The sequence below is a fragment of the Helobdella robusta genome (assembly GCF_000326865.2).
Source record: "Helobdella robusta unplaced genomic scaffold HELROscaffold_2, whole genome shotgun sequence".
Taxonomy (NCBI): domain Eukaryota; kingdom Metazoa; phylum Annelida; class Clitellata; order Rhynchobdellida; family Glossiphoniidae; genus Helobdella; species Helobdella robusta.
The window spans coordinates 3,049,082-3,073,294 of record NW_008704083.1 but is presented as its reverse complement, the minus strand read 5'-3'; the positions used below and the strand labels follow the sequence as shown (position 1 = coordinate 3,073,294).

Here is a 24,213-nt window from a genome sequence, read left to right as displayed (position 1 = left end):
TGAACTTTACTTTAATTGAGTGTATTGTCATAAAAATTAATTTTTTTAATTCAAAAATATTAAAAAGAATCAAGCAAACGATATTACACATTTAGCTGGATAACAAATATTAATCACTGTCAATATCCATGTCATTTTGTGAAACATTTTCATCACTAAGATTCTTGTTAATAACATCCTCAGACTTTGGTTCAAAGCATTTGATATCGGATTTGCTTTTTTTATCAGATTTATGTTTGCTGCTTTTACTTTCTTTTTCTCCTTCCTTTTTTGAATCGCTATGACGAGATTTTTTAGATTTTCTTGACGGAGTCCTAGAACGTGACCTCGACTTTTTTCTAGATTCTTTTTTTGAGTGCTTTGTCTTACTTTCGTAAGAATCAGAAGTTTCTTTCCTACTAGATGTCGAGGGTTCTTTATAATCTTTAGACCTCCTCCTTTCCTTACTTCTCGATCTTCTAGACCTCGGAGATCTTGATTTACTCCTTCTGCGTACCCGCGATCGACGTGATCTGGACCTGCCATGTGATTTGGACCTGTGTCGCGATCTGGAAAGATACCTAGATCTTGATCGATGTCTCGAGCTTCTTCTTCTGGATCGCGACCTTCGAGAACGTCTGGAACGAGATCTTTTAGGTCTGAAATGTCTAGATCTAGATCTTCTTGACCGTGATCTTCTTGACCGTGATCTTCTTGATCTTGATCTATGTCTAGACCTCGATCTATGTCGAGATCTTGATCTTTTACCTCCATTAGTAACTGGGTCAATAGCAGCTGAAATTAGTGATTCAGCTTCACTAACTTTTTTCAGCGCCTCTTCTATTTCCTTGCTGGTAGCTGATATGCCAGGAAGTATTGGTGGTTTTACAATTGCAGTATTTGACGGTGTTATCTTCAAAAGTTGTCCAGCTAACGCCTGTCCATTCATTCCAAGAGCCTTCACAACAGAAACTTGATCTGTGAATTCAACGTAAGCACTCTTGATGCTCGCAGTTTTATCTCCAGCCATTCTCATATATTTTATTTCTCCAGCCTGAGTGAAAAACTGCATTAGTGATTCAGGAGAAATAGCACAATCAATTCCACTGACGTATATCGTTCTTCGAATTTCTTCAACTTTTGATAATTCTGTATTTGCTGGCAGGACAGGATATTGTGCCAATCCCTGATACATATTGGACATGTTAGAGCTATCCCCACTACCAAGTCCTAGTGCAGTAATCTCATCCGGTATAACATCCTCAGGAACTGGGACTACGATGAGAGCTTTGTCTACAAAAACTGTGTTTGTTAAATGAAGAGATACTGACACATCCTCCGCTAAGGCAAATTTCACAAAACAGACTTTTGTAGAATCATCTATCGCTTCAATTTCTGGATAAAGTTTGATATCGTCAACTTTTCCAACAAATCCAAAAAAAGTTTTCAATTGCTCCTTTGTGACAGCTGGAGAAACATTTGAGACTTGAATTACGTGAGTATCTTCAACTGTCATTTCGTTTTCCTCTGAAAAATTAATACAATTTATTTCTATCACAAATTGTGTGATATAACAACATATCTTAATATATATATATATGAACATCAATAAAATAGAAATTATCACTTATTCACTGTCAATTTTACGATTGAATTTGTAAAATGTGCTGACACTAAATCTTTAAAATAATTGTCGTAAATTATTTTTTTAAATTTTCCAACAAAATTGTAAAAATGGCATGTCTGAAACTATTAACTTAATCTATTAATTGAGACAATTTACGATTGAAATTGTAAAAATGACAAGCGTTTAATAAAATGAAATTATTAAAATTAGTAAAATATTTAAATTTTTTTAATTTTTTATAGAAGTTGTAAAAATGGCGTGCCATATGATGTATTACTAAGTTATACATTGTGTATAACTTCCGCTGGTAGTTCAAAATTTTGAAGATGATCGCATTTGATCTCTAATTTCTCCGATTATATTGAATTCTCCTCACGTAGCAATTCTTACTCAAATTTTCGGCGTACTCAGCCGGAAAAACAAACGAAAAGAGAGATAACAAATTTTCAAAGATAATAAAGACTAACATAGAATTTTAAAAGAAAAAATATTATCTAAATATTTTTTTTCTGAATTTGACAAAAATATTTTCTTTTAAATTTTTAGCATCGAACCGTTATTTATTTCGTTACGGTTTCGGTTTCGTTAAACTAGCAAACAATATTTCTGTTCAGTTCCGGTTCGATGCCCTGATGAACATACGTGAATCAACGCATCACACACTTTTGCATGTCTCCTTAGCTTAGCCATTACGCCATCGCGCCGCCAATTAAACAAGGTAAATAATTCCGTGTTAAGAATAATTTCTATGGAAGAAGGCGAAAATACAACATATTTTCTAAACTATTCAATGTTGTGTCAAATTGTTTGTTTTTATCATTTAATTAAATATTAAACACTTATTTAAGGATTTTATTTTAAGTATTTAAAAATTGTAAACTTTTGTAACTAAACAGTAAATTAACGTTTGTTATATATGTATATCCATACTTTAAAGCCCTAACTGTTCATGCAAAAAATAAGTGTCATTTCATGTCTATCACTGTCAAAATAGTTTTTCAAAATGCTCATGCCCACCAACGTTAAAGATACATAGCAGTATACTTACAAGCTTAGCATGCATAAGGCATTGAAGTATACTTACAAGCTTAGCATGCATAAGGCATTGAAGTATACTTTCCTGCCTACCATGCATAGCCATTACAGCAGTTACAGCATTAAAAATGAATGTCTTTTTAAAAACATTTCCCTCGTAAATATGCTATTCTATTTCAATTTATTTCATTTTGCTACATTATTATATTTGACAATTAGTCACAATAAGTTTTGTAATCAACACAATTTATGTAAAATGTTAATAATTATTTGATATAGGGGAAAGTTCCTAAAACGCACCCTTTAAGGAATTTTGGCTTGTAGCTGTTCCTTAACATCAAATACAATGGCTTATACTATTCCAATAAATGAAATGGCATGTAACAAGTGTGAAAAGAAAGAAATTGGCCCTCAATATTTCAAATAAAAACGACAGCAGGTCAAAAAAATATTTGATCGAGAGGGTGCATTTTAGGAAAGGTTTTCCCAAAACGCACCCCCAGGTGCATTTTGGGACATCCAAGTAAAATTGATACAGCAAGCATATTAGGTGCTTTATAATTGCGATCTATCAAAATAAAGTAAAAAATAGGTTATAACAATAACACTGATTTACAAGGTTTTTCTTCTTGAGACATTATAAGTGATTCTAATAGAGTTTTTTATGCTGAAAATGAATATGAAAAAAAAAATTTAGACCAAAACCAGATTCAATTTTAGTTGAAATAAGTTTTGATAAAATGTTTATAAATGGCTCTGTTTCATTCAACAAAAATCACAAACAAATCCTCTAATCCCTTCATAAGACGTGCACTGTTCGTACCACCATACATTACAACCACTGCACCGAATCCAATCTTCTGTTCCACCCACCTCATCACATCCTGGACAGATTTCATTATCTTTATTTTTCGGCGTGCGTTTGTCACTGTCAACAATTTTCTTCTTTGGCACTGTTTTCTTGGTTGTAGAAAAGCAGATTGTGGAGGAGCTTTCTTCCCTCGAGCAGCCAAAGAAGCAGCCAGTTTTCTTCAGCTTCTTTTTTTTAAGAATTAATTTTCTTCTGGCTTGATTTTCTACCTTCATTTGCTGCAGTTGATGCTTTTCCAACAGAGCTTGTTTGAAAGGTGTTGATGTCAGCGCTTCTGCTGCTTCAGCCTTTCTTTTTCCAGATCGAGGCTCGGCTTTTGGTAATGGAGACAATGATTGTATCATGACCTGAATTGAAGAACCTGGAACCACAGTGTCTACGACTGATGAACTTGCAACCACGGTGTCTGCGACTGATGAACTTGCAACCACGGTGTCTACGACTGATGAACTTGCAACCACGGTGTCTATAACTGATGGACCTGCAACCACGGTGTCTATGACTGCAATAATGACATTTAGGTTACATAATTGAAAAATTACCTAAATTTAACAATCTTTAATAGGTTAAAAAGGAAATGATGGACTAAATTGAAATAGTTACCTAAGTTGTTTTCAGTCATCAATGATGGTGCAAATTCTGTATCTGTGAAGATGTCGTTATTGTATGGCCAGATTCCTCCACTTCTAAAACCGGAAACGCCTTTGTCAATAGTTGCACATTTCATGTATGCAGTTCCAAAAATTCCTGCAATTTCGAAGAAAGAGATTCTTTTTCCTGGGTTTGAGATCATCCACTTGTCACATTCACTTCGATAATATCCTTTCAATGGACCAAAAAAAGTTAAATCTAGTGGTTGGATCCTGTGAGTGCAATGTGGAGGGAAGCTGATAAGGTCTATACCATGATCTCTGGCAAATGTAATGGCTTCTAGTGATTTATGGCTAGCATGTCCATCTACTAGAAGTATGACTTTTCTTTCCAGGGTTGGCTTAACAACATCTGTGAAGTGCTTTAACCACTTCACAAAAACCTCACAGTCTGTCCAACCACTTTTGGTTGCAAAGCCTAATGTTCCTGGTGGTGCTCCTTTTAACAACTGAGGATTCATCCTTACTCGTGGGTAAATCATTGCCGGTGGTAAATAGGATCCATGTGCATTTACTGCGCATATTACTGTTACATTTTTCCCCTTCTCTCCACTCGTAATCTTGCCAACTTGTTTAGTGCCCTTCTTGGCAATAATACGCCCAGGCTTGTGGACAGTCGTCACACCACTTTCGTCCATATTCCAAATCCTTGAACATTCCATGGTTAAATCTTTTTCAAGTGCATTTTTTAGGATATTAAAAAATCTTGAAACTTGAGGACGATTGAATGCAACTGCACGAGACATGCTAGTGGCCTCCGGTTCACGAACTGACAACTCTGGGTGACGTTCAATAAATCCCAGCAACCATTTATTCCCTGCCATTTGTTTAGTAGAATTAAATGGATGAGACAACTTCTTCATTTCCACCAACTGGAAGGCAAGTTTCCGAATGTCCATTGATGTGAGGCCATAAAATCGTTGTTGCATTTCAATTGCATGATGGACAATTTCTGTCTCCATTTCATCCGATAAAATCAGTCGGAATCTACCAAGCTTTATACATCCTGGTTGTCGGATAGTGCCTTTCATATGTCTTTGAAGTGTTCGACATGGTATAGTATACTTTTTTGAAACACTGGGATATGATTGACCTTCACGTAAATCCTCCAAAGCTTTCTTCAAATTTTCTGAGCTATAATTTCCTCTTGTGCTTTTTTTTATGTAGTAACGACCCATCTGTAAATGATAGGAAAATGATTGTTTTAGTACATAATAAATATGTTAATAACAAAATTAGTAGGCATTAAGTAAGCAAACTGGTACCCTAGCATTGCATATCCATAGTATTTGTAAAAGGCAAGTATATAATTATGTCATAATTATGGTTTTTTAAGGCAATTTTGTGTTACAAATTATAATGACAACATTGTGATTGTAATATAATAACAATGTGGCCATTATAATTTGTAACATAAAACTACCTTAAAAGTTAAACCCTTAATTATTATGGTTTTAACTTTTAATTATTATGGCATAATAATTGAAAATATAATCATTATATTTTAATAATTTAATTTTATAAAATGTTCTTTAATTTTATTAAAAAATTGCTGATATTTTCCCAAGACACACCTCATGGTGCGTTTTGGGAATCAATGGATGGTGCATTTTGGGAAAACTCACAGAACTCACGTAGACGACCATCTCGAAAATACCGTACAAAATATTGATATTATTTTAAATAGCATTTATTCACTACAGGATTAGCAACATTTTAAGATAATATACATTAAGAAATAATAATTCTGAATGACTGAAGACGAATTTTAAGAATTGATAAAATTATCGAAAAAGGTAAGAAAACTTACTTTTGTTCGTGAAGCAGGCTCGTATTCAAAACAAACGCGCTTTCGATGTTAAAAGTTTACTTCCGATAGACCAAAAGCGAATGGAAATAAAAATTCAAAATTTATGGTACACGTTATTTGAATTTCACTGGGGGTGCGTTTTGGGAGTGGAGTGCGTTTTAGGAACGCTCCCCTAATACGGAAATAATTATTACTGAGGCGTCTGCGCTCGATAAGTCTTTAGAGGGACTCCTTTACAGTCAACGTTTTACTTTTTTGGGTCGAATAAAATGTTTTAATGAATTATTGTATTAAGCGAAACTAAAAAAAATCTAAAACAACACCCATTTTTCGTTAACCGTTCAATCAACAAGAAAATCTAAAGATTGGTAAATTCAAAAAAAAACACGACAAAAGCTGTAAGGTTGGGAAGTTTGCTTTGCTCATTAGAAGTTAGGCGACGAATGTTATTGTCTGGGTGAACTTTACTTTAATTGCGTGTATTGTCATAAAAATTAATTTTTTTAATTCAAAAATATTAAAAAGAATCAAGCAAACGATATTACACATTTAGCTGGATAACAAATATTAATCACTGTCAATATCCATGTCATTTTGTGAAACATTTTCATCACTTAGATTCTTGTTAATAACATCCTCAGACTTTGGTTCAGAGCATTTGATATCGGATTTGCTTTTTTTATCAGATTTATGTTTGCTGCTTTTACTTTCTTTTTCTCCTTCCTTTTTTGAATCGCTATGACGAGATTTTTTAGATTTTCTTGACGGAGTCCTAGAACGTGACCTCGACTTTTTTCTAGATTCTTTTTTTGAGTGCTTTGTCTTACTTTCGTAAGAATCAGAAGTTTCTTTCATACTAGATGTCGAGGGTTCTTTATAATCTTTAGACCTCCTCCTTTCCTTACTTCTCGATCTTCTAGACCTCGGAGATCTTGATTTACTCCTTCTGCGATCCCGCGATCGACGTGATCTGGACCTGCCATGTGATTTGGACCTGTGTCGAGATCTGGAACGATGCCTAGATCTTGATCGATGTCTCGAGCTTCTTCTTCTAGATCGCGACCTTCGAGAACGAGAACGTCTTGAACGAGATCTTTTAGATCTGGAATGTCTAGATCTAGATCTTCTTGACCGTGATCTTCTTGATCTTGATCTATGTCTAGACCTCGATCTATGTCGAGATCTTGATCTTTTACCTCCATTAGTAACTGGGTCAATAGCAGCTGAAATTAGTGATTCAGCTTCACTAACTTTTTTCAGCGCCTCTTCTATTTCCTTGCTGGTAGCTGATATGCCAGGAAGTATTGGTGGTTTTACAATTGCAGTATTTGACGGTGTTATCTTCAAAAGTTGTCCAGCTAACGCCTGTCCATTCATTCCAAGAGCCTTCACAACAGAAACTTGATCTGTGAATTCAACGTAAGCACTCTTGATGCTCGCAGTTTCATCTCCAGCCATTCTCATATATTTTATTTCTCCAGCCTGAGTGAAAAACTGCATTAGTGATTCAGGAGAAATAGCACAATCAATTCCACTGACGTATATCGTTCTTCGAATTTCTTCAACTTTTGATAATTCTGTATTTGCTGGCAGGACAGGATATTGTGCCAATCCCTGATACATATTGGACATGTTAGAGCTATCCCCACTACCAAGTCCTAGTGCAGTAATCTCATCCGGTATAACATCCTCAGGAACTGGGACTACGATGAGAGCTTTGTCTACAAAAACTGTGTTTGTTAAATGAAGAGATACTGACACATCCTCCGCTAAGGCAAATTTCACAAAACAGACTTTTGTAGAAACATCTATTGCTTCAATTTCAGGATAAAGTTTGATATCGTCAACTTTTCCAATAAATCCAAATAAAGTTTTCAATTGTTCCTTTGTGACAGCTGGAGAAACATTTGAGACTTGAATTACGTGAGTATCTTCAACTGCCATTTCGTCTTTCCTCTGAAAAATTGAAACAATTTAATTTGATTACAAATTTTGTGTTATAATATATATATATATATATATATATATATATATATATATATATATATATATATATATATATATATATATATATATATGAACATCAATAAAATAGGAATTATCAATTGGTCACTGTCAATTTTACAACTGAATTTGTAAAATGTGCTGACACCAAATCATTAAAACAGTTTTTGTAAATTTTTTTTTTAAATCTTCTGACAAAACTGTAAAAATGGCATGTAGGAAACCATTAGCTTAATCTATTATATAGGACAATTTATGATTGAAATTGTAAAAATGACATGCTTTGTCAAGAAATTATTAAAATTAGTAAAATATTTAAATTTTTTAATTTTTGATTGAAGTTGTAAAAATGGCATGCCAAATGATGTAATACTAAGTTATACATTGTGTATAACTTCTGCAAAAAACAAGAGTTTATTGAAAACAGAATTGTTCAATACAATGCAAGGAAAGGAAACAAAGATGCCAACAAATCTAAATATCTCAAATTGAAAAATGTCTGACAACAATATTGAAAACTTATTAAAACATTCCACGAATGGAATATTCCTGTCCCATTGCATATAGTTTGACTTTGTAATTTACATATTAAAAACCTCTTTCAAATTAGTTTAATAAAGCATAACGTTTATCATTTGGTTAAACTTTGTTTTATTTTGTCTTTCTAAAAATTTATTTTTAGAAAAAACTAACGAATATTCATTTAATTTAATATACGCGTTTTGAAAACTTATTTACAGATAGAACAAACATTTATGTTATTTTTTTTTTAAATTTACCTCAAGTGCTTTGTTGCGCTATTCGTCATGCACAATTTTCAGCGAACCCAATAGAATGAATTTTTTATCAAAAACATATAAATTGGTAATTTTATAATAATGCCAATTATTCAAAGTGTTAAGAATAATTTCTATGGAAGATGGCGAAAATACAACTTATTTTCTAAACTATTCAATTTTGTGTCAAATTGTTTATGCCTTTATTATTTAATTAAGTATTAAACATTCATCTAAGGCTTTTATTTTAAATATTTAAAAATTGTGAACTTTTGTAACTAAACAGTAAATTAACGTTTGGTATACAAATTCATACTCTAACTGCTTATGCAAAAAAGTGTCATTTCATGTCTATCACTGTTAAAATAGTTTGTCAAAATGCTCATGCCCACCAACGGTAAAGATACACAGCAGTATACTTTCAAGCTTAGCATGCATAAGGCATTGGAGTATACTTTCCTGCCTACCATGCATAGCCATTACAGCAGTTACAGCATTAAAAATGAATGTCTTTTTAAAAACATTTCCATCGTAAATATGCTATTCTATTTCAATTTATTTCATTTTGATAAGTATTACAATTTAAATTAAGTGTTTATATTCCAAGTATATAAGATTAACATTAACAGTTAATAAGTTTAATTAACATTAAGATTAACTGATTAACATTCTAATTTTTATTATTGTTAATCTAAATTCTTTTTTAACTTGAAAGCTTAATTCTAAATGTTAATTATTTATTTTATTTTATACTCTCACTTTCATGCTTATTCCACAAAATACAAAATAATAGTCTATAAAAGGCATATAAGGTATTATATTATAAATTATTATACTATGTGTAGTGTATACTTGTATGTCAGACTTGTATACTTTTGCCACAAGTAACAAAAGACAGTCACTTAACTTAGTCTTACTAATTAAAAACGATAAATCTATAGGGCGTGCGGGCCGCACGCAGACCATGAACTTGTTAGACTGCTAAGGCGTGTGTACAAAAGAATATGTTAAAAATATTTTTTTATGCCGAACATTATTTTAAAAAGTATTTGTAAAAATTTCCGTTACTTACAATTGAAAATAAATTAATAAATAAATTTAAAAAAAAATTTTTTTAGATAAATTTTTATTTGCGCGTCGTAATACTATTATTTATTATCTTTGACAAGAGTTCATTTTCCTTTTTCCTTCAGTTGTGAGCGGTGAGGCTTTTGGAGATTCGCTTGATTTTTGTTGTGTTTGATCTAATTTAATTAAATAAAATTAAATTTGTTATTTTATTATTCTAATTTGAGAAAATGAGCTCCGAGTCATTAAAGTTAGGAGAGAAATAGATTTGTGAATGTTGAAAAAGCCGTTGATGTGGTAAAAAGTTTTTTTAAGAAAACTACCATCCAATGAATGAAGCGTGACACCAAAGAAATAGTAACAAAAAATTTTAACAAAAAATTATTCTGGAAAGAGCCAAAATTGTTCATCTTTTCCCAGATACGCAATACAGTCAGAGGTTGTTTTTATATTGATAAAATATTTTCAAGCCTTAAGTTCAATTATTATGAATATTTTAAATTTTTATACAATATTAATTTTTGTATATTTGATAATGGTTATTGCATTAGGTGGGTCTGTAAGCACTATGGAAATGTTAAACCATCTGCAAATTTGAAAAAAACTTGGACACGACCTAACCATGCATCCTTGTTGTGTGGTTGCACTGCAGCAGTTTATGTGGCATACTGCAAAAATTGGAAGGTAGTAATAAAAATTAAATTAAAATATTTAATAGCCAATCTCAAAACAACAAAACTCATTCTATGAAGAAATCTTCACCAATCTAATCCTACATGCATGCATCCAAAACCATAACGACATCCTACAAGCATACATAATCAACAAACCATTACACCGCATACTATTCAAACACTAAATACACAAACATACAGACACACACCCCCATACTCGCACACTCAACAGCTTGATAAGAATTGTTGATAACCAGTAATAAACACAGGATAATAATCTCCATTCATCGAGAACCATCGAAACAAGACAAAGCAACAAGACAACTAGCATTCAACAAACTACGACAACTACAAACCATATGGCACCAATTATTTCTACATCAACTCGGAAGCATTATGATGTACTCAATCGTATTAACTATATTTTTACTCTTTAACACATGAACAAATGTACATGTGTGCATTACTGTGTAAATATATGTGTTCGTCTGTGTGTCTTATGTTACTATATGACACTGGATACAATAAATTTGTTATTTTCAAAATTGTCATTCTGTAACAAAAATGCTTTATATTGTTGTCTTAATAAACGTCCAATTTTGCGCTTTGACTTTGTTCTGTATCGTCAAATTTGTTGTACAGATTTCTCAACGTCGAATTCGTTGTACGAATCTCACGCTTTTCACCGTCTAAACATTGTATTCGCCCACTCGTGATTCGCACACCTTGTAACATTTCGATGTGCAGGTTCCTCACGATGTATGATTTTGAACGTCGTATTCGCCCGTTCGTGATTCGCACGCGTTATAGCATCTCAAAGTCGAATTTGATGTGCAGGTTTCTCAAGATTCATAATTTCAAACGTGTTCACCCGTTCGTGATTTGCACGCCTTGTAGCATCTCAACATCGAATTCGATGTGCGGGTGCCTCACAATTTATAATTTCAAGCGTCGTATTCACCCCGCCATTCGCACGCCTTATACTATCCTAACGTCTAATTCGCCATGCGGCCTCACGCTTTATAGCATTAACACGTTCAATTCGCCGTGCGGATTCCTCACGCCTTATAGCATCTCAGCGGCGTATTCACCGTGCGATTCCGCACGCCTTATAGCACTGACCAATTAAAAATTATCCTTAACTTAACGTAAGATCTAAAGTACAAAAGTGCATTTTTTATCCAATCGAATTCGCCCGTTCGTGATTCGCACGCGTTATAGCATCTCAAAGTCAAATATTATACAATATTTAACGACCAGAATAGAATTGAAGAATAATTTGGAATAAGTGATATTATTGTTAAATCTAGTGGGACTGTTTAAAATACAATAAAAAAAATAAATTCTACTATAAATCAACTAACCCGAATTGAAAATAAAACTCAAAAATCCACTGAGCCGACAAATATGTCGAAAAATCAAAAACAAGAACGACACGATCAGGAAAATTTCAATAACATTCAACCAACCGAACGACAACAAAGTTATATAAATCCAGCCAGAGTTGCATAGACCCATGGATATATATAAAATTATATCATTGCATAGACAATATAAATAAAATAAAATATATAGGTTTTTGCGCTGTAAAATATTTTTCCGTGTGTTGTAAGGGTAAAACAGCATAACTTCTAAAACATCCATTTATTATTTACACAAATAAATTAAAAAATTAGTCATTACATTTATCTCCAGACACAACATTGCACTTCGTGCACATATGGAATATACATTTAGTGAAATCACCATTATATGACATTGAGCAGCCGTAAAAATTAAAATTCAGAACTATTATTTTGAATGGCATAGATTAACAATCGTTTAAATTTTAGTTTTATATATGTTGTATAAAATATATAGTCAAAGATTATAAAGTTATTACGGACAGGACCGGGGCACAAACCCAAATTGGGGCCCCGTTTCCAAAAAACTCTCGATCCGTTGTAGTTCAGTGTATAAATTGTTGTTCAGATCATTATGATAAGCCTTTTTTAAACTTTCACAACCTTGTGATGTTTGTGGTACATCGTACATCGAACAAACAAGAAAATCTATCAACTATATCATTATATACCTCTCCTCGTCTACTCATCTCTGTCTCAAGTTTGTCAACAATGATGTAGAAAGCAGACATACGAAATGTGTTTCTGGAATTCAGAGATACCTCAGGAACATTTCCTTCAAAAATCGATGTTTTTCGTTTACGATTACAAGTCATAATTCCACACTTGGTGTTATTTTTTTGCGGCTTTTTCAAATTTATTTCTGGATTCATGCAAGTGATTTGCTAGTGCCGAATATAAATCAGCAAGCACACGTTTTCAAGTTTATGTGCTCATTTTGTAGAGTTTGATTGATCTGTGAAATGTCGTAAAATTTTTCCCCAAAAAACTAGCATGAAACAAATTCTAATTCTTGCATTTTCTTTACAATGTTTTCCGTCTCTCTTCTTGTGTCCCCCTTCTGCAACTGGTCTTTTTATATGCATTCTAACGCTTCCATAATCTGACAATAAGATCTGAGAATAGCTTCAGTTGCAACAGCATTTGCAACATCTGGTGCCAGAAAGGGATTTTATCGGTGTTTTATTACCAAAGACATCCTTTTAGAATCTTCCATCGGTTGGTTGAAGCTGAAAAAAAAATAAATCAATTGCACTGTATAGAAAAAGTTTACTGCTTTTAAACAAGAGTCAATGGCACTTCTGTCTATCGGATTTAGTGAATGAACAGCACAGGGCATGTATATAGCAAACTCATTTCTTTGGAAAGTTTTTTTTTTTGCATGCATTGCAACATCTGTTAAATTTAGAGTCAAATATATTTTAAACATACCAACATTCTTTCTTTTTAAAGTCATCGTAAATTAATAATATTAATTTATCATCATATTGCTAAACCTGTGATAATGTTCCATAAAGTTTTTACTTTGTTTCTATTTACAATCCGTTCACAAACCAACTACAATTTACAAAATAAACAAACAATGGGAGTGTAAAGTGACGAACTTTTAATTTAATATCGCCTCTTCTGTTTCTGTTTCAGTTGTGCTGTCCGCATTTTTCAACATAAAAGCGTTTTTATTCACCAAAATGGCAGTTTTTCTAAAAAATACTGAATCATACAGTCCTGCCAAAGCAATAAAAATAATAAGAAATGAAATGGCAGAAGACCACACTGTTATAATTTTATTTTTAACTTTATTTTAAATTTTAAATAATATAAAAAAAATGATAATCCTAATTTTTATGTCAAACTTATATTAATAATATTAATTTTTTAATAGGTGTACATCATAGAAATTAATTTAGGACCATTTAAATGGAATGTCTGTAAAAGATATAATGAATTTTATGAATTAAATGAAAAGGTTGTTTTTTAGTAATTTTATTATTATAAATTAATTAATTTTATTATGTTCTACAGTTCTACTGACTCGACTTTTATTAATCAATCAATCAACTACTACTAAGTTCATTCTAATCACTAATCTAATGATTTAATCATGTCATAAACCAACAAATATCTTCATGTGCTGTATTACCAGCATATTATAAAATACATGCTGTTAATTAAAAATTCTAAAGTCAAAAATTCAAATTAAATAAAAATATATTATATTTCAATTCTGTAATTGATTGACATTAAGTTAAGGAATCAAGTTGAGCTTAGAGGAGTCATTGGTTTTTCTGAAAATAAAACTGGTTTTGTCTATTTTCACCACTTATTCTGGTTATGAAAAAAGATTAGAAATGTTGTTGAAGAATGGATGGAATTTTCAAAAAAGTTGTTATGCATGTACAAATAAGTTTTTAGATATTAATCTAAATAAATTAGATACATTTTGAATTAAGCAGAAAGCAAAGTTTAAAGGATGAAAAACTAGGTGAAGAGATTTTAGACATGTTACAAAAGTATTAAAAGTGGGTGTAAAAAAATTTTATGGAGTGTTTTTATTTAACAGTACAGCAATTTAAGCTAAGTTGAGGTTTTGAGATTTCTGGTTTTTAGATCTGGTATATTTGATAGAATGTTTCATCTACTAACTTACTCGTGTTAAATTATTGTTTAATTGTTTAATTAATTAATTGTATTAGTTTTTTAAGTGATCTCTTAATTAATACATTTGTTTTAGTTAATCATTTCAGCATGTAGCATAACATGCAAGTGGACCAACAACTTGAGTAATAGATTTTATTTTAAATTAAGTCACTTATCACATAGAAATATATTTATTTATATATATAATTTATAACTTTGCAATAGAGCTTAGTTTTTACGAATAAAAATGTTTCATTGTAACTTTAAGTTAAGGTGGCCTTTTTTATATCCACATCCAGATGTTTACTTTATTTTGACTTGGGAATTAATGTTTCTAAAAACATTCCTGTCATGAGTTAGGTTTGATTAGCTACAATATGAAGGCTTATTTGTTTGGAGCATTAGAAAATGTTTACAACTGTTACAAATTAAACTGCCTCCTTCCAATATTTATTTCATTTTTCTTCAGACAACTTTGACAGGGAGAGGGGAAAAATTTTGAAAATGTTCAAATTTTGGGGGGAGCTAAAATTTTTACGGGGGAATGCTAAAATTTGTGGTAGTGTGGCTAATCATTTGTTTTCTTTATTATGTCCAATATTAGGTTGATTTTCTAACTAAAACGGTCCTTTTTCTGACTTATCAAATAACTGCTCCCAACTACCACTGCAGATCATAAAAATATATCTTTTTAACTTGTCTGAATAAGTTATGTTAATGAATAAGTAAAGTAATGCTGGATAATTATTTTATTTTTGTAACCTGACCACATTTTATATATTTCAAAAACTTTTTGTCTGCATGTCTCATAGTTTGAAGTTGAGGCATGCCAAAGCCTCGTCATGATATAAATAATAATTCCCAACGATTTAAGAATATTTTCATATCAACATTCTTGTTATTAATGAAATTTGTCAATAAAATTTGATAGCTTTTAGGCCAAATACCATCTTTGGATAGAGATTTATTACCTAAGAAGAAAATATTTGGTAACAATTCTGAATCGTTTGTCAAAAAACGACAGCATCAATTGGAAATCTACCTGCAAAGTTTATTCAGAAGTTTTGAAACATTACCTGCTGTTTTGCTTAAATTTTTAGAGTTTCATAAATATGTTAGTTGCGCTAATTAATCTACATGATTTGTAAAGTTTTTGAATGTTTAATTTTTTAAATCAAGGAAATTCATGGCATAGTTGAGGTTTTGTCTGAAGATTTTTATGAAAAAGGTAAACTTGTTTTGTTTTCAAAGTGAGGACCTCTCAACATTCATTCGTGAAATTTTTTTCAGGGGATCAAATGTTGTCATCAAATAATTTTTCCACACTGACAACGTTGCAGTTGAATGCATTGTGCACCAGGCTGCAACTACCTGAGCCAACATGCGGTTTCAATTTATTTGCACCTTTTATATTTGTTAACATTCTGTGTCAAAAAGTGGACAGATGATTGTTCTCATTTTAAAATGATAACATCTTTTAATACGCAACTTTGGGGATCTTCTAATTAGTTAAGTTTCATATTAGGGATATGATGAAATTGTTTTTGACATTAACAATTCAATTTTATTTTTATTCTTGATTCAAAATAATTATTCAATAATAATTTTAGGGTCTATTTTGGCTTTTTACATATTGATGACCAACAAATTATGGAATTCATTTGTTTCATCATTTAATGTCTGCTATCATATTTTATAGAAGAGATTTATCAAACGTTTTGTACGATGATTGTTAAAACAACATCAATTTGTGTTTGCATAACTAATCTTTACCCTTAAACTAGTTCTAAAATCATTTTTTTTGTTCATTTTTCACTTTTGAAACTTTTGATTCAGGTTCTTATAATATGAAGAGAGACTTGGGTCATTTGTTGGATTTTGTGACAAGAGTCAAATTTCTGCAGGTTGTTTCATTTATTGATGATTCTTTTTTTTAATGTTTTTTAAAACATTCGTGTTAGACATGCACCAATGACTATCAATCAATCAATCAATCTTCGTTTTGCGTCCAGAGACCCGGTTACCCGAGGTAGGACTTTTAGACCAGTAGAATTTTTATCTTTTGGTTTCTGGTAGTCAAGTTGCTTGACTTTTATCACGAAAATGTACAATACAGTCATGGAATTTGTTTAAAGTTTAGGAAACGAGATTTTCAATTCAGATAAACTCAACTATTTGTATATTGTTGGTTGCTCGCTTAGAAGCAGCCATTTTGTCTCTCTGGTTATTACATCCTGAAACCTTACTTGAAAACTTGCGTTGTTTAGATTTGTGCTGCATCTTTTCAGCTATTTGTATTGATGGTTTAGTTTAATTATTTTGGTTGGATTTTTAGGTCATCACATCTTTATTTTTAATTGCCTTAGAAATAAGGAATTTCTTTTCCTAGAGGAACGGAAGGATAGTTTTTTCTGGTAAGCTACTGATCTAATGAAATCTATTTTTTATTTTAGTTCAAGTCAGTTACATAATGAATCGGTGTTAACAATTGGTTACAATTGGTTTGAGTCTATTTGACATTTTAAAAATCTCTGAATGGTTTGATCTTCAGTTCTTGTCTGATATTTGGTGTACACACAATGCACTAGTTAGCTTGCAGTTGAAACATCTTATTTCAGCTCAGATGTTTTAAATGATTCAGATATAATTATTTTTACTTTATAAATAAAATAATCAAAATCATTGATCAGGTGTTAGGACACTCCCTCCCATTCGGCACGAGCAACATTATCCCAAATGAATTAAGCTACCACTTCCAACACTTCAAATCACTCGAATCTTTGAAGGTAGGTACTCTTTTTTAATATTAAAACCAAGTTTGATCAATTTCATTATTTCAAAACTTTACAAATTGGACAGTCTCTTTTTGTTGAAGTTCGAAAACTCTTGTTTACTGCCTTTACTCTGTATAACAATTTTTAAGTTTTTTTCGTAATTCACCACATTCACCACACATCCTTCTACATAGCATGGGTGCTGCAAATAACAACAATGTAGCGGCATTTTTTCCCATTGTGTGTTACTCAGTGGTATCAGCTAGGACATACACAGTGGTTACGCGGATGGACCTGAACCCACCCACCTACTTTATCAATCAATCTTCGTTTAGCGTCCAGAGACCAAGTTTCCCGAGGTAGGACGTTGTTTTCCTTGCCATCAACTTTTTGCGCCAAATTAGACGATCAGTTGTATCCATTTCATTAAAATTTAGAGCTTTCATGTCTTGCTCGATTGTTGGCGACCAGGACTTCTTTGAACGGCCTTTGGGACGTGTGCCAGGTACTTCAACATCTGTAAGAAAAGTTATGGCACTGTTTCTACTTCGTTTGACATGACCAAACCACCGCAGACGGTGTTGTCGGCATTCGTCCTTTATATCATCTAAACCAGCACGACGCAGGATTTCGGTAGATTTGATGTGGTCCTTCAGACTAATTCGTTGCATCCATCGGAGCATTTTCATGTCGGTTCGTTGAAGTTGTTGTTCCAGTTTGGTTGTCATTGGCCATGTTTCTGCACCATATAACAACACCGGACGTATCACAGATTTATAAAGTCTTGATCGTAATGGTAGTGGGATGTCACGCCGCATCAATATAGAGGCAAGGAGATACCATTTATTCCAGGCTGCACGTATGCGTGCTCGAACGGCAGCTTCAGCTGTTCCAGTACAATCCAGAACATCCCCTAGATATTGAAATGATTTGACTTTCTCTACCTTAATGGCTTCAAGAACAGAGCTATTTCGAATTTGTTGTTGTGGATTGATGCAAGCAGGACAAACAAAATTGGACACTTTAGATAAAGTACCAATTATTTTTGAACAACGTTTGTGACACCACTGGTTACACTGCTGACATTTGGTTGAATTGTTACCTACACCAGCTTTACAAACTGAACAGGGCCATCGTCCAGAAGCTATGGATTGGATGGGTTCACCAGTGTTCATTGCTTTGGTTTTGCTGATGTTGACTTTGAATCCATGATCGGCGAGTCTGGTGTTCCAATCTTCAAACATCTGTGCTGCATTCTGCTCAGACGTGGCTGTTAAAACGATATCATCAGCATATACTAGATTCCAAATGTCACCAGTGCGTATCGGTTTTGTAATTTCTTCCATCACAGTTATAAATAACAGTGAACTGAGAATCGAGCCTTGGTGAACTCCAACGCCGATGTCAAATACATCTGTGTTTCCAACCGTTGTGCTGACGAGAGTTCTTTTTCATTTTACAGCACCCACCTACTTTATGCGTACAGAAAGACATTTTTAACATTTGAAATCTGACACTGCATACTGCATATCCCAACCTGAATTTGACCATTAGATCGTCTCATGTGGTCTTTAATAAAGGCATTATTTTTTCAAACGAATGCTTTTTCAGAAAAATTTTTTGTTTAAACTTATCAAAAACGGGCAAAAGTGGAAACCAGTGGTTCGTAGGTGGTCATCAAACAGCCCAACCTGCACCATTGAGAAGCTATTTAGTGTTATATCTCAAAACTTTGGAGTACCATGATGCTGTGCCGGTTATGATATTGGTATACGTCATATCATATTTGCAAACATATCATCTTATCTCCGATTTTTTGATGACGTCATTTAGAGTCTTATTTTACATAATTTATTCCATCATTAAGTAACAATTCAGCTATACTTAAATAATTTTCCAAGGGGTTTTCTTTGATTATTTGTACCAACCTGCAAACTGATCTTTTTCTTATACTCTACACTTTTTTGTCGTTTGTTTATTTTGATCACACGACCTGCCTTTCATCTGCCCGGTTCATTCTTGATTCTTTCTCATTCTTTTACATTCATTTTCATTTTTTTGCAAGATCTATGATATTCTTGCACTGTCCTTCTTCCAACTCATTCATTCGTTTCATGATCTTTGTATGAAACCTTCAACAGTTTTTTTCTTCTCATTTACTCTGCTATGCTCCAATACTAGCTCGACTTTCTGGAGTATGTACTGTCTTCAAAAACAATTTTGGATCTTACCTATTCTATTTTGTTCGCACTATTCCTCTTCTGGTTGACACTCGGTTTCCAACTTACTTTCTAGCTAAGTGAAACTAAGCTTCATGACATGCGTATGTATATGTATGAATGTGTTTTTATATATGTTTGAAACGAAGTTCTGATTGACGTAAAGTCGTCAGATTATATTTCTATCGGTTGCAGTACCACATGTAGCACCACTACAGTTGCGTTCCTGCCACGTGATGGACATTTGCGTTGATTGCTGCGTTTTCCTGTTAAACTAATATAATGAAATTCATTATGGAATGTTTCTTTTTCGTAAAGTTTTCCAACTGTAGAATGGAGCGTGTGAAAATTGAGGACAACGTGAAGAAACATCTGAAGCAGTTATATGTTTGCAAAACTCTTTCAGCCCTAAAAGTGAGATTGTTGTAAAAATGTAGCTAATAAAATATTATTTACATACTTTAATTTCTTTTATATAAAATGTATAGAATTATATGTAATTCAATTAAGATTTTAAACAACATGTTGAATATTGTTGAAGATTTTAAACAACATGTTGAATATTGTTGAAGATTTTAAACAACATGTTGAATATTGTTGAAGATTTTAAACAACATGTTGAATATTGTTGGAGATTTTGAACAACATGTTGAATATTGTTGAAGATTTTAAACAACATGTTGAATTTTATTGACTGTTATCGACCAACCGGCTTTTTACTGATTGAATCTTTCTATAAACTGTGTTTTTCTTCTTACCAACTCTTGTTATTCAACTCTGATCTGATCATTTCGATTTTTTAAAGCGCCTTTTAAAAAAGTTCTCAAAGGCGACTATATATTTATCGTACAACGCCAAGTGTTTTCATGTTTAAATATGTTCAATTAATTTGTTTTAATAAATTAGAATGCGTTACTTTTTGCAATTGTAGGTTTCGGATTTAGAAATTATTCATTCTCTAATTGTTTTCCATCTCTCTTCATAAGTATGTCTGACATTTTGTACCCCAGCTTTTATTCAAATGTTTTGAAACACCTAATCTATTATTTGTGGCTTGTTCTCTACTCAATTACTCTAATTGAAATTAGTATTATTATTATTATTTCTATTATTATTTTGGATCGTTATTGCGTTTTCATAAAAAAACTTTTTTCATCAAAAATCATTTTCTAATTATTACGACGACTTGACAGGAGATCCTGATGAGCGGCGTGCACTGGACGGAGGACTGCAGCGAAATGCCCACTCAATTGCTCGATGCATGTTCCTGGCCGAACGTCACGCTCGCCAATTTCAACGACAACAAAATCGAATGCATTGACGACTCAATAGTTGGTTGACACTCTTTTGTTTCTGTAATCAGTGATTGCATTAAATATTTCTCAAAATTATAAAACTTAAAAAAAAACAAATTCGAAATAGCAATGTTTTTGAAGCCATTAAGGTAGAGAAAGTCACATCGTTTCAATATCTAGGGGATGTTCTGGATTGTACTGGAACAGCTGAAGCTGCCGTTCGAGCACGCATACGGGCAGCCTGGAATAAATGGTATCTCCTTGCCTCTATATTGATGCGGCGTGACATCCCGCTATCACTACGATCAAGACTTTATAAATCTGTGATACGTCCGGTGTTGTTATATGGTGCAGAAACATGGCCAATGACAACCAAACTGGAATAACAACTTCAACGAACCGACATGAAAATGCTCCGATGGATGCAACGAATTAGTCTGAAGGACCACATCAAATCTACCGAAATCCTGCGTCGTGCTGGTTTATATGATATAAAGGACGAATGCCGGCAACACCGTCTGCGGTGGTTTGGTCATGTCAAACGAAATAGAAACAGTGCCATAACTTTTCTTGCAGATGTTGAAGTACCTGGCATACGTCCCAAAGGCCGTTCAAAGAAGTCCTGGTCGCAAACAATCGAGCAAGACATGAAAGCTCTAAACTTAAATGAAAGCGATACAACTGATCGTCTAATTTGGTGCAAAAAGTTGATGGCAAAGAAAACAACGTCCTACCTCGGGGAACCGGGTATCTGGACGCAAACCGAAGATTGATTGATTGAAAATTATAAAACTTTTCAACCGTTCTTCATCTTATGATCGATTTTTTTTATAAACAATAAATTTGTTTTACTCTTGAATTATAAGCATTTACTATATTGATTAAACAAAATATTTGTTTTTAAAAGTTTTTTATATGGGTATTTATGTAGAGTATTCTCATAAGAATTTAGGGGCATAAAAGCAATTTGTAAAATATTTGTTGATAACTCAATACAAATTTACATTACAATACAATTACGGCTTTTTGAAGGACTGTAAACCAGTGATGGAACCGCTCCTCAGTTGGAGGATTACAAGTGGCATTCAACAAGCGAAACTTATTTTGCACTGATGGCGATTCATTTTGTAATTCATTCCATTAATCATTACGCTCGATCCGTGATGTTGAACAGCCAACAAATCGTAAAACAGACCATGTTCATATTTACATTACAATATATTAAACTGGAGGATGACTTTTAATAATACAAGTTTTTCGTGTTGACCTCTGAAAACGTGAACGACGAGCAAAAGACATACAAGATTTTATGACATGTCCGGTTTAAAACTAATTTCATGCACTGTCTCCATCGATTTTGGTCAGTTGCTACAAAAAATTAAAGAAATAGTGCAACAATGATTTGTGACGAATTCTGACGAGCACAATAGAATCCACTTATGTAATCCGAGAGATGTCAGACTGAAAGGACATTTATCAGTAAAATCCTAAAAGAAGATTTCATGTAGATTTTTGTCTTTTTAATCCAGTTGATGTTAAAAATGTTATAAGCCGTTTATCAATTTTTAAGAATCAAATGGTTTCTAGTTGAATTAAGATTTCTTTGCCAACTTTTATCATGATTTGCAGTGGAAAAAACGAAGGTCTAAACGCCACTTTCAGTTCAACTGAAGAACGGCTCCATTCATGGTTCCATCGCTGATTTGCAATCCTTCAAAAATCGTATATTTTTATTAAATTATTGATTCATCTTATTTAGTTATCTAGTCGTTCATTTAGTCAATTAATTCACTGACAAACCTATAAACCATGTAATAACTTACTCGTCAAAAGAGGAAATGAATGATAAAAAGAAATGTCTAATAAAATGAATTATAATCAAATGATGCATTTAAAATGTACGGTCCTCTCACGCTCGTTGGCAATGCTCGTCCATCGGAGTAGGAATTATATATAACTGGCATTATGCATTGTTTCTGTCGCAATAAATAAATAAATAATAACGACAGTAATAATAAAAGGACATTTTTGTGAAATTGCAATGGCGGTTTATTTTTGTAGTTTTCATTAATGGAAGATAATTTTTTCAGATTAATAATGATTTTACTAATCAGAGTAAAAATTATTTGTAGAAATTGTTGCCTCATCTTGAACAACTATCCCTCGTCCGTAACAAACTCCAAGAAATTGAGCATCTCTATCACCTGTCGTTCCTTCGGTCGATAGATCTTTCATCAAACTACATATCCAATCTCGAATCTTTGCACATCAAGTTAGGAAACGTCACCTGCTTGAATCTATCCAGAAATCGCATATCCACGCTCTCAGGTTCATGAATAATTTTTGCATTCGTCTGAAATTTTGCTTTTCATAAGAATTATTTATTGATTCTTGTATTAAATTTTTAAATCACAGTCAAACATCAAAGCCAGAAATTGTAAATAACGAGAACAAATCGGTGAAATGAAAATAGTATAAAAACAAGTAGGCGCACGCACACACATAATCATCATATGCGCCTGTTTACACGAACACACACATTGTGTCACTAAATAATATAATTTGACGTTTTAAGCAAGATAAAACTAGATGTCAATGACGTAGCAACTTGTGGTGAATTAATAGAACACTCTTCATATTCTTCTGCTCATTCATTGAAGACAGAGAACTGATAATTTAGCGATATCTTATTAGTTTTAATTCAACGAAGTTTGTCCGATCTCATGCAAGTTGTGGACAGCATTGTTTATTTGGACCACTTCATAAGAGAAACCGTTTTATAGTGCCGTTTGATGAGTTCGGGGATAAGAGCGTCGTACCCTGTAATTTTTTATTCATCTTGTTCCTAAAGGAACAAGATTAAAAGGATTAATTCTAAAGATTACTATTTCTGAAAGTAAGAAGTGAAAATTCAGATACACATTTTTGATCTGAGCGCAGACTTGGAAGCAATTACATCATTACGCTGTATTTTTACGCTCTAAACGAGCGATTTCAATTGGCATGAGTGAATCTCAATAGCATGAATTTATTAATTTATATTTTTAAATTTAAAGAAAAATTTAATTTTTTTTAATTTTTTGTAACTTAAATTTATAATAGTTTTACGTTTGTTATCTCTATATTTTTGCAAATAGGTTTTCAGAAAATGTATTCCTTGCAGAAATTGAACCTAAGCTACAACAGTTTGCTGCAAAAGGAAGAGATCTACCACCTCCGCCAGCTGCCCAACTTGGAATATCTCGACACCCGCAAAAATCCCATGGCGAAAAGTGAAGGCTATCGCGTTGATGTCTACGAGATGTTTGGAGAAAGGGCGCAAGATGTATTTTTATTTTTCTATTTTTTAGTTTTCAGTTTTTACTTATTAATCGTTGCAATTTTCAGATAA

At 32.6% G+C, this 24,213-nt stretch overlaps 4 protein-coding genes across 4 annotated transcripts; 1 reads left to right on the top strand and 3 right to left on the bottom strand.

Annotated features, from left to right (window-relative positions):
* Positions 1–109: 109 nt before the first annotated feature.
* Positions 110–1,495, bottom strand: HELRODRAFT_160226 (hypothetical protein; the record flags this gene model as incomplete). The annotated part of the gene is made up of 2 exons (XM_009017212.1): positions 110–488; positions 561–1,495. The coding sequence occupies 2 exons, from the start codon at positions 1,493–1,495 to the stop codon at positions 110–112; spliced, it is 1,314 nt and encodes a 437-aa protein (XP_009015460.1).
* A 2,828-nt stretch (positions 1,496–4,323) lies between these two features.
* On the bottom strand, positions 4,324–5,301 carry HELRODRAFT_142748 (hypothetical protein; the record flags this gene model as incomplete). The annotated part of the gene is made up of 1 exon (XM_009017211.1): positions 4,324–5,301. A coding segment is annotated over one exon (978 nt), but the record flags the coding sequence as incomplete, so codon positions are not given.
* A 986-nt stretch (positions 5,302–6,287) lies between these two features.
* On the bottom strand, positions 6,288–11,967 carry HELRODRAFT_93914 (hypothetical protein). Its single transcript, XM_009017210.1, has 2 exons — positions 11,862–11,967; positions 6,288–7,929 (listed from the first exon to the last, which is right to left on the bottom strand). The coding sequence occupies exon 2, from the start codon at positions 7,914–7,916 to the stop codon at positions 6,540–6,542; it is 1,377 nt and encodes a 458-aa protein (XP_009015458.1). The 5' UTR covers positions 7,917–7,929; positions 11,862–11,967; the 3' UTR covers positions 6,288–6,539.
* A 1,618-nt stretch (positions 11,968–13,585) lies between these two features.
* Positions 13,586–24,213, top strand: HELRODRAFT_63958 (hypothetical protein; the record flags this gene model as incomplete). The annotated part of the gene is made up of 11 exons (XM_009017209.1): positions 13,586–13,672; positions 13,780–13,863; positions 15,466–15,648; positions 15,714–15,762; positions 15,825–15,920; positions 16,371–16,441; positions 17,225–17,320; positions 19,846–19,941; positions 20,721–20,858; positions 22,955–23,150; positions 23,960–24,213. The coding sequence occupies 11 exons, from the start codon at positions 13,586–13,588 to the stop codon at positions 24,211–24,213; spliced, it is 1,350 nt and encodes a 449-aa protein (XP_009015457.1).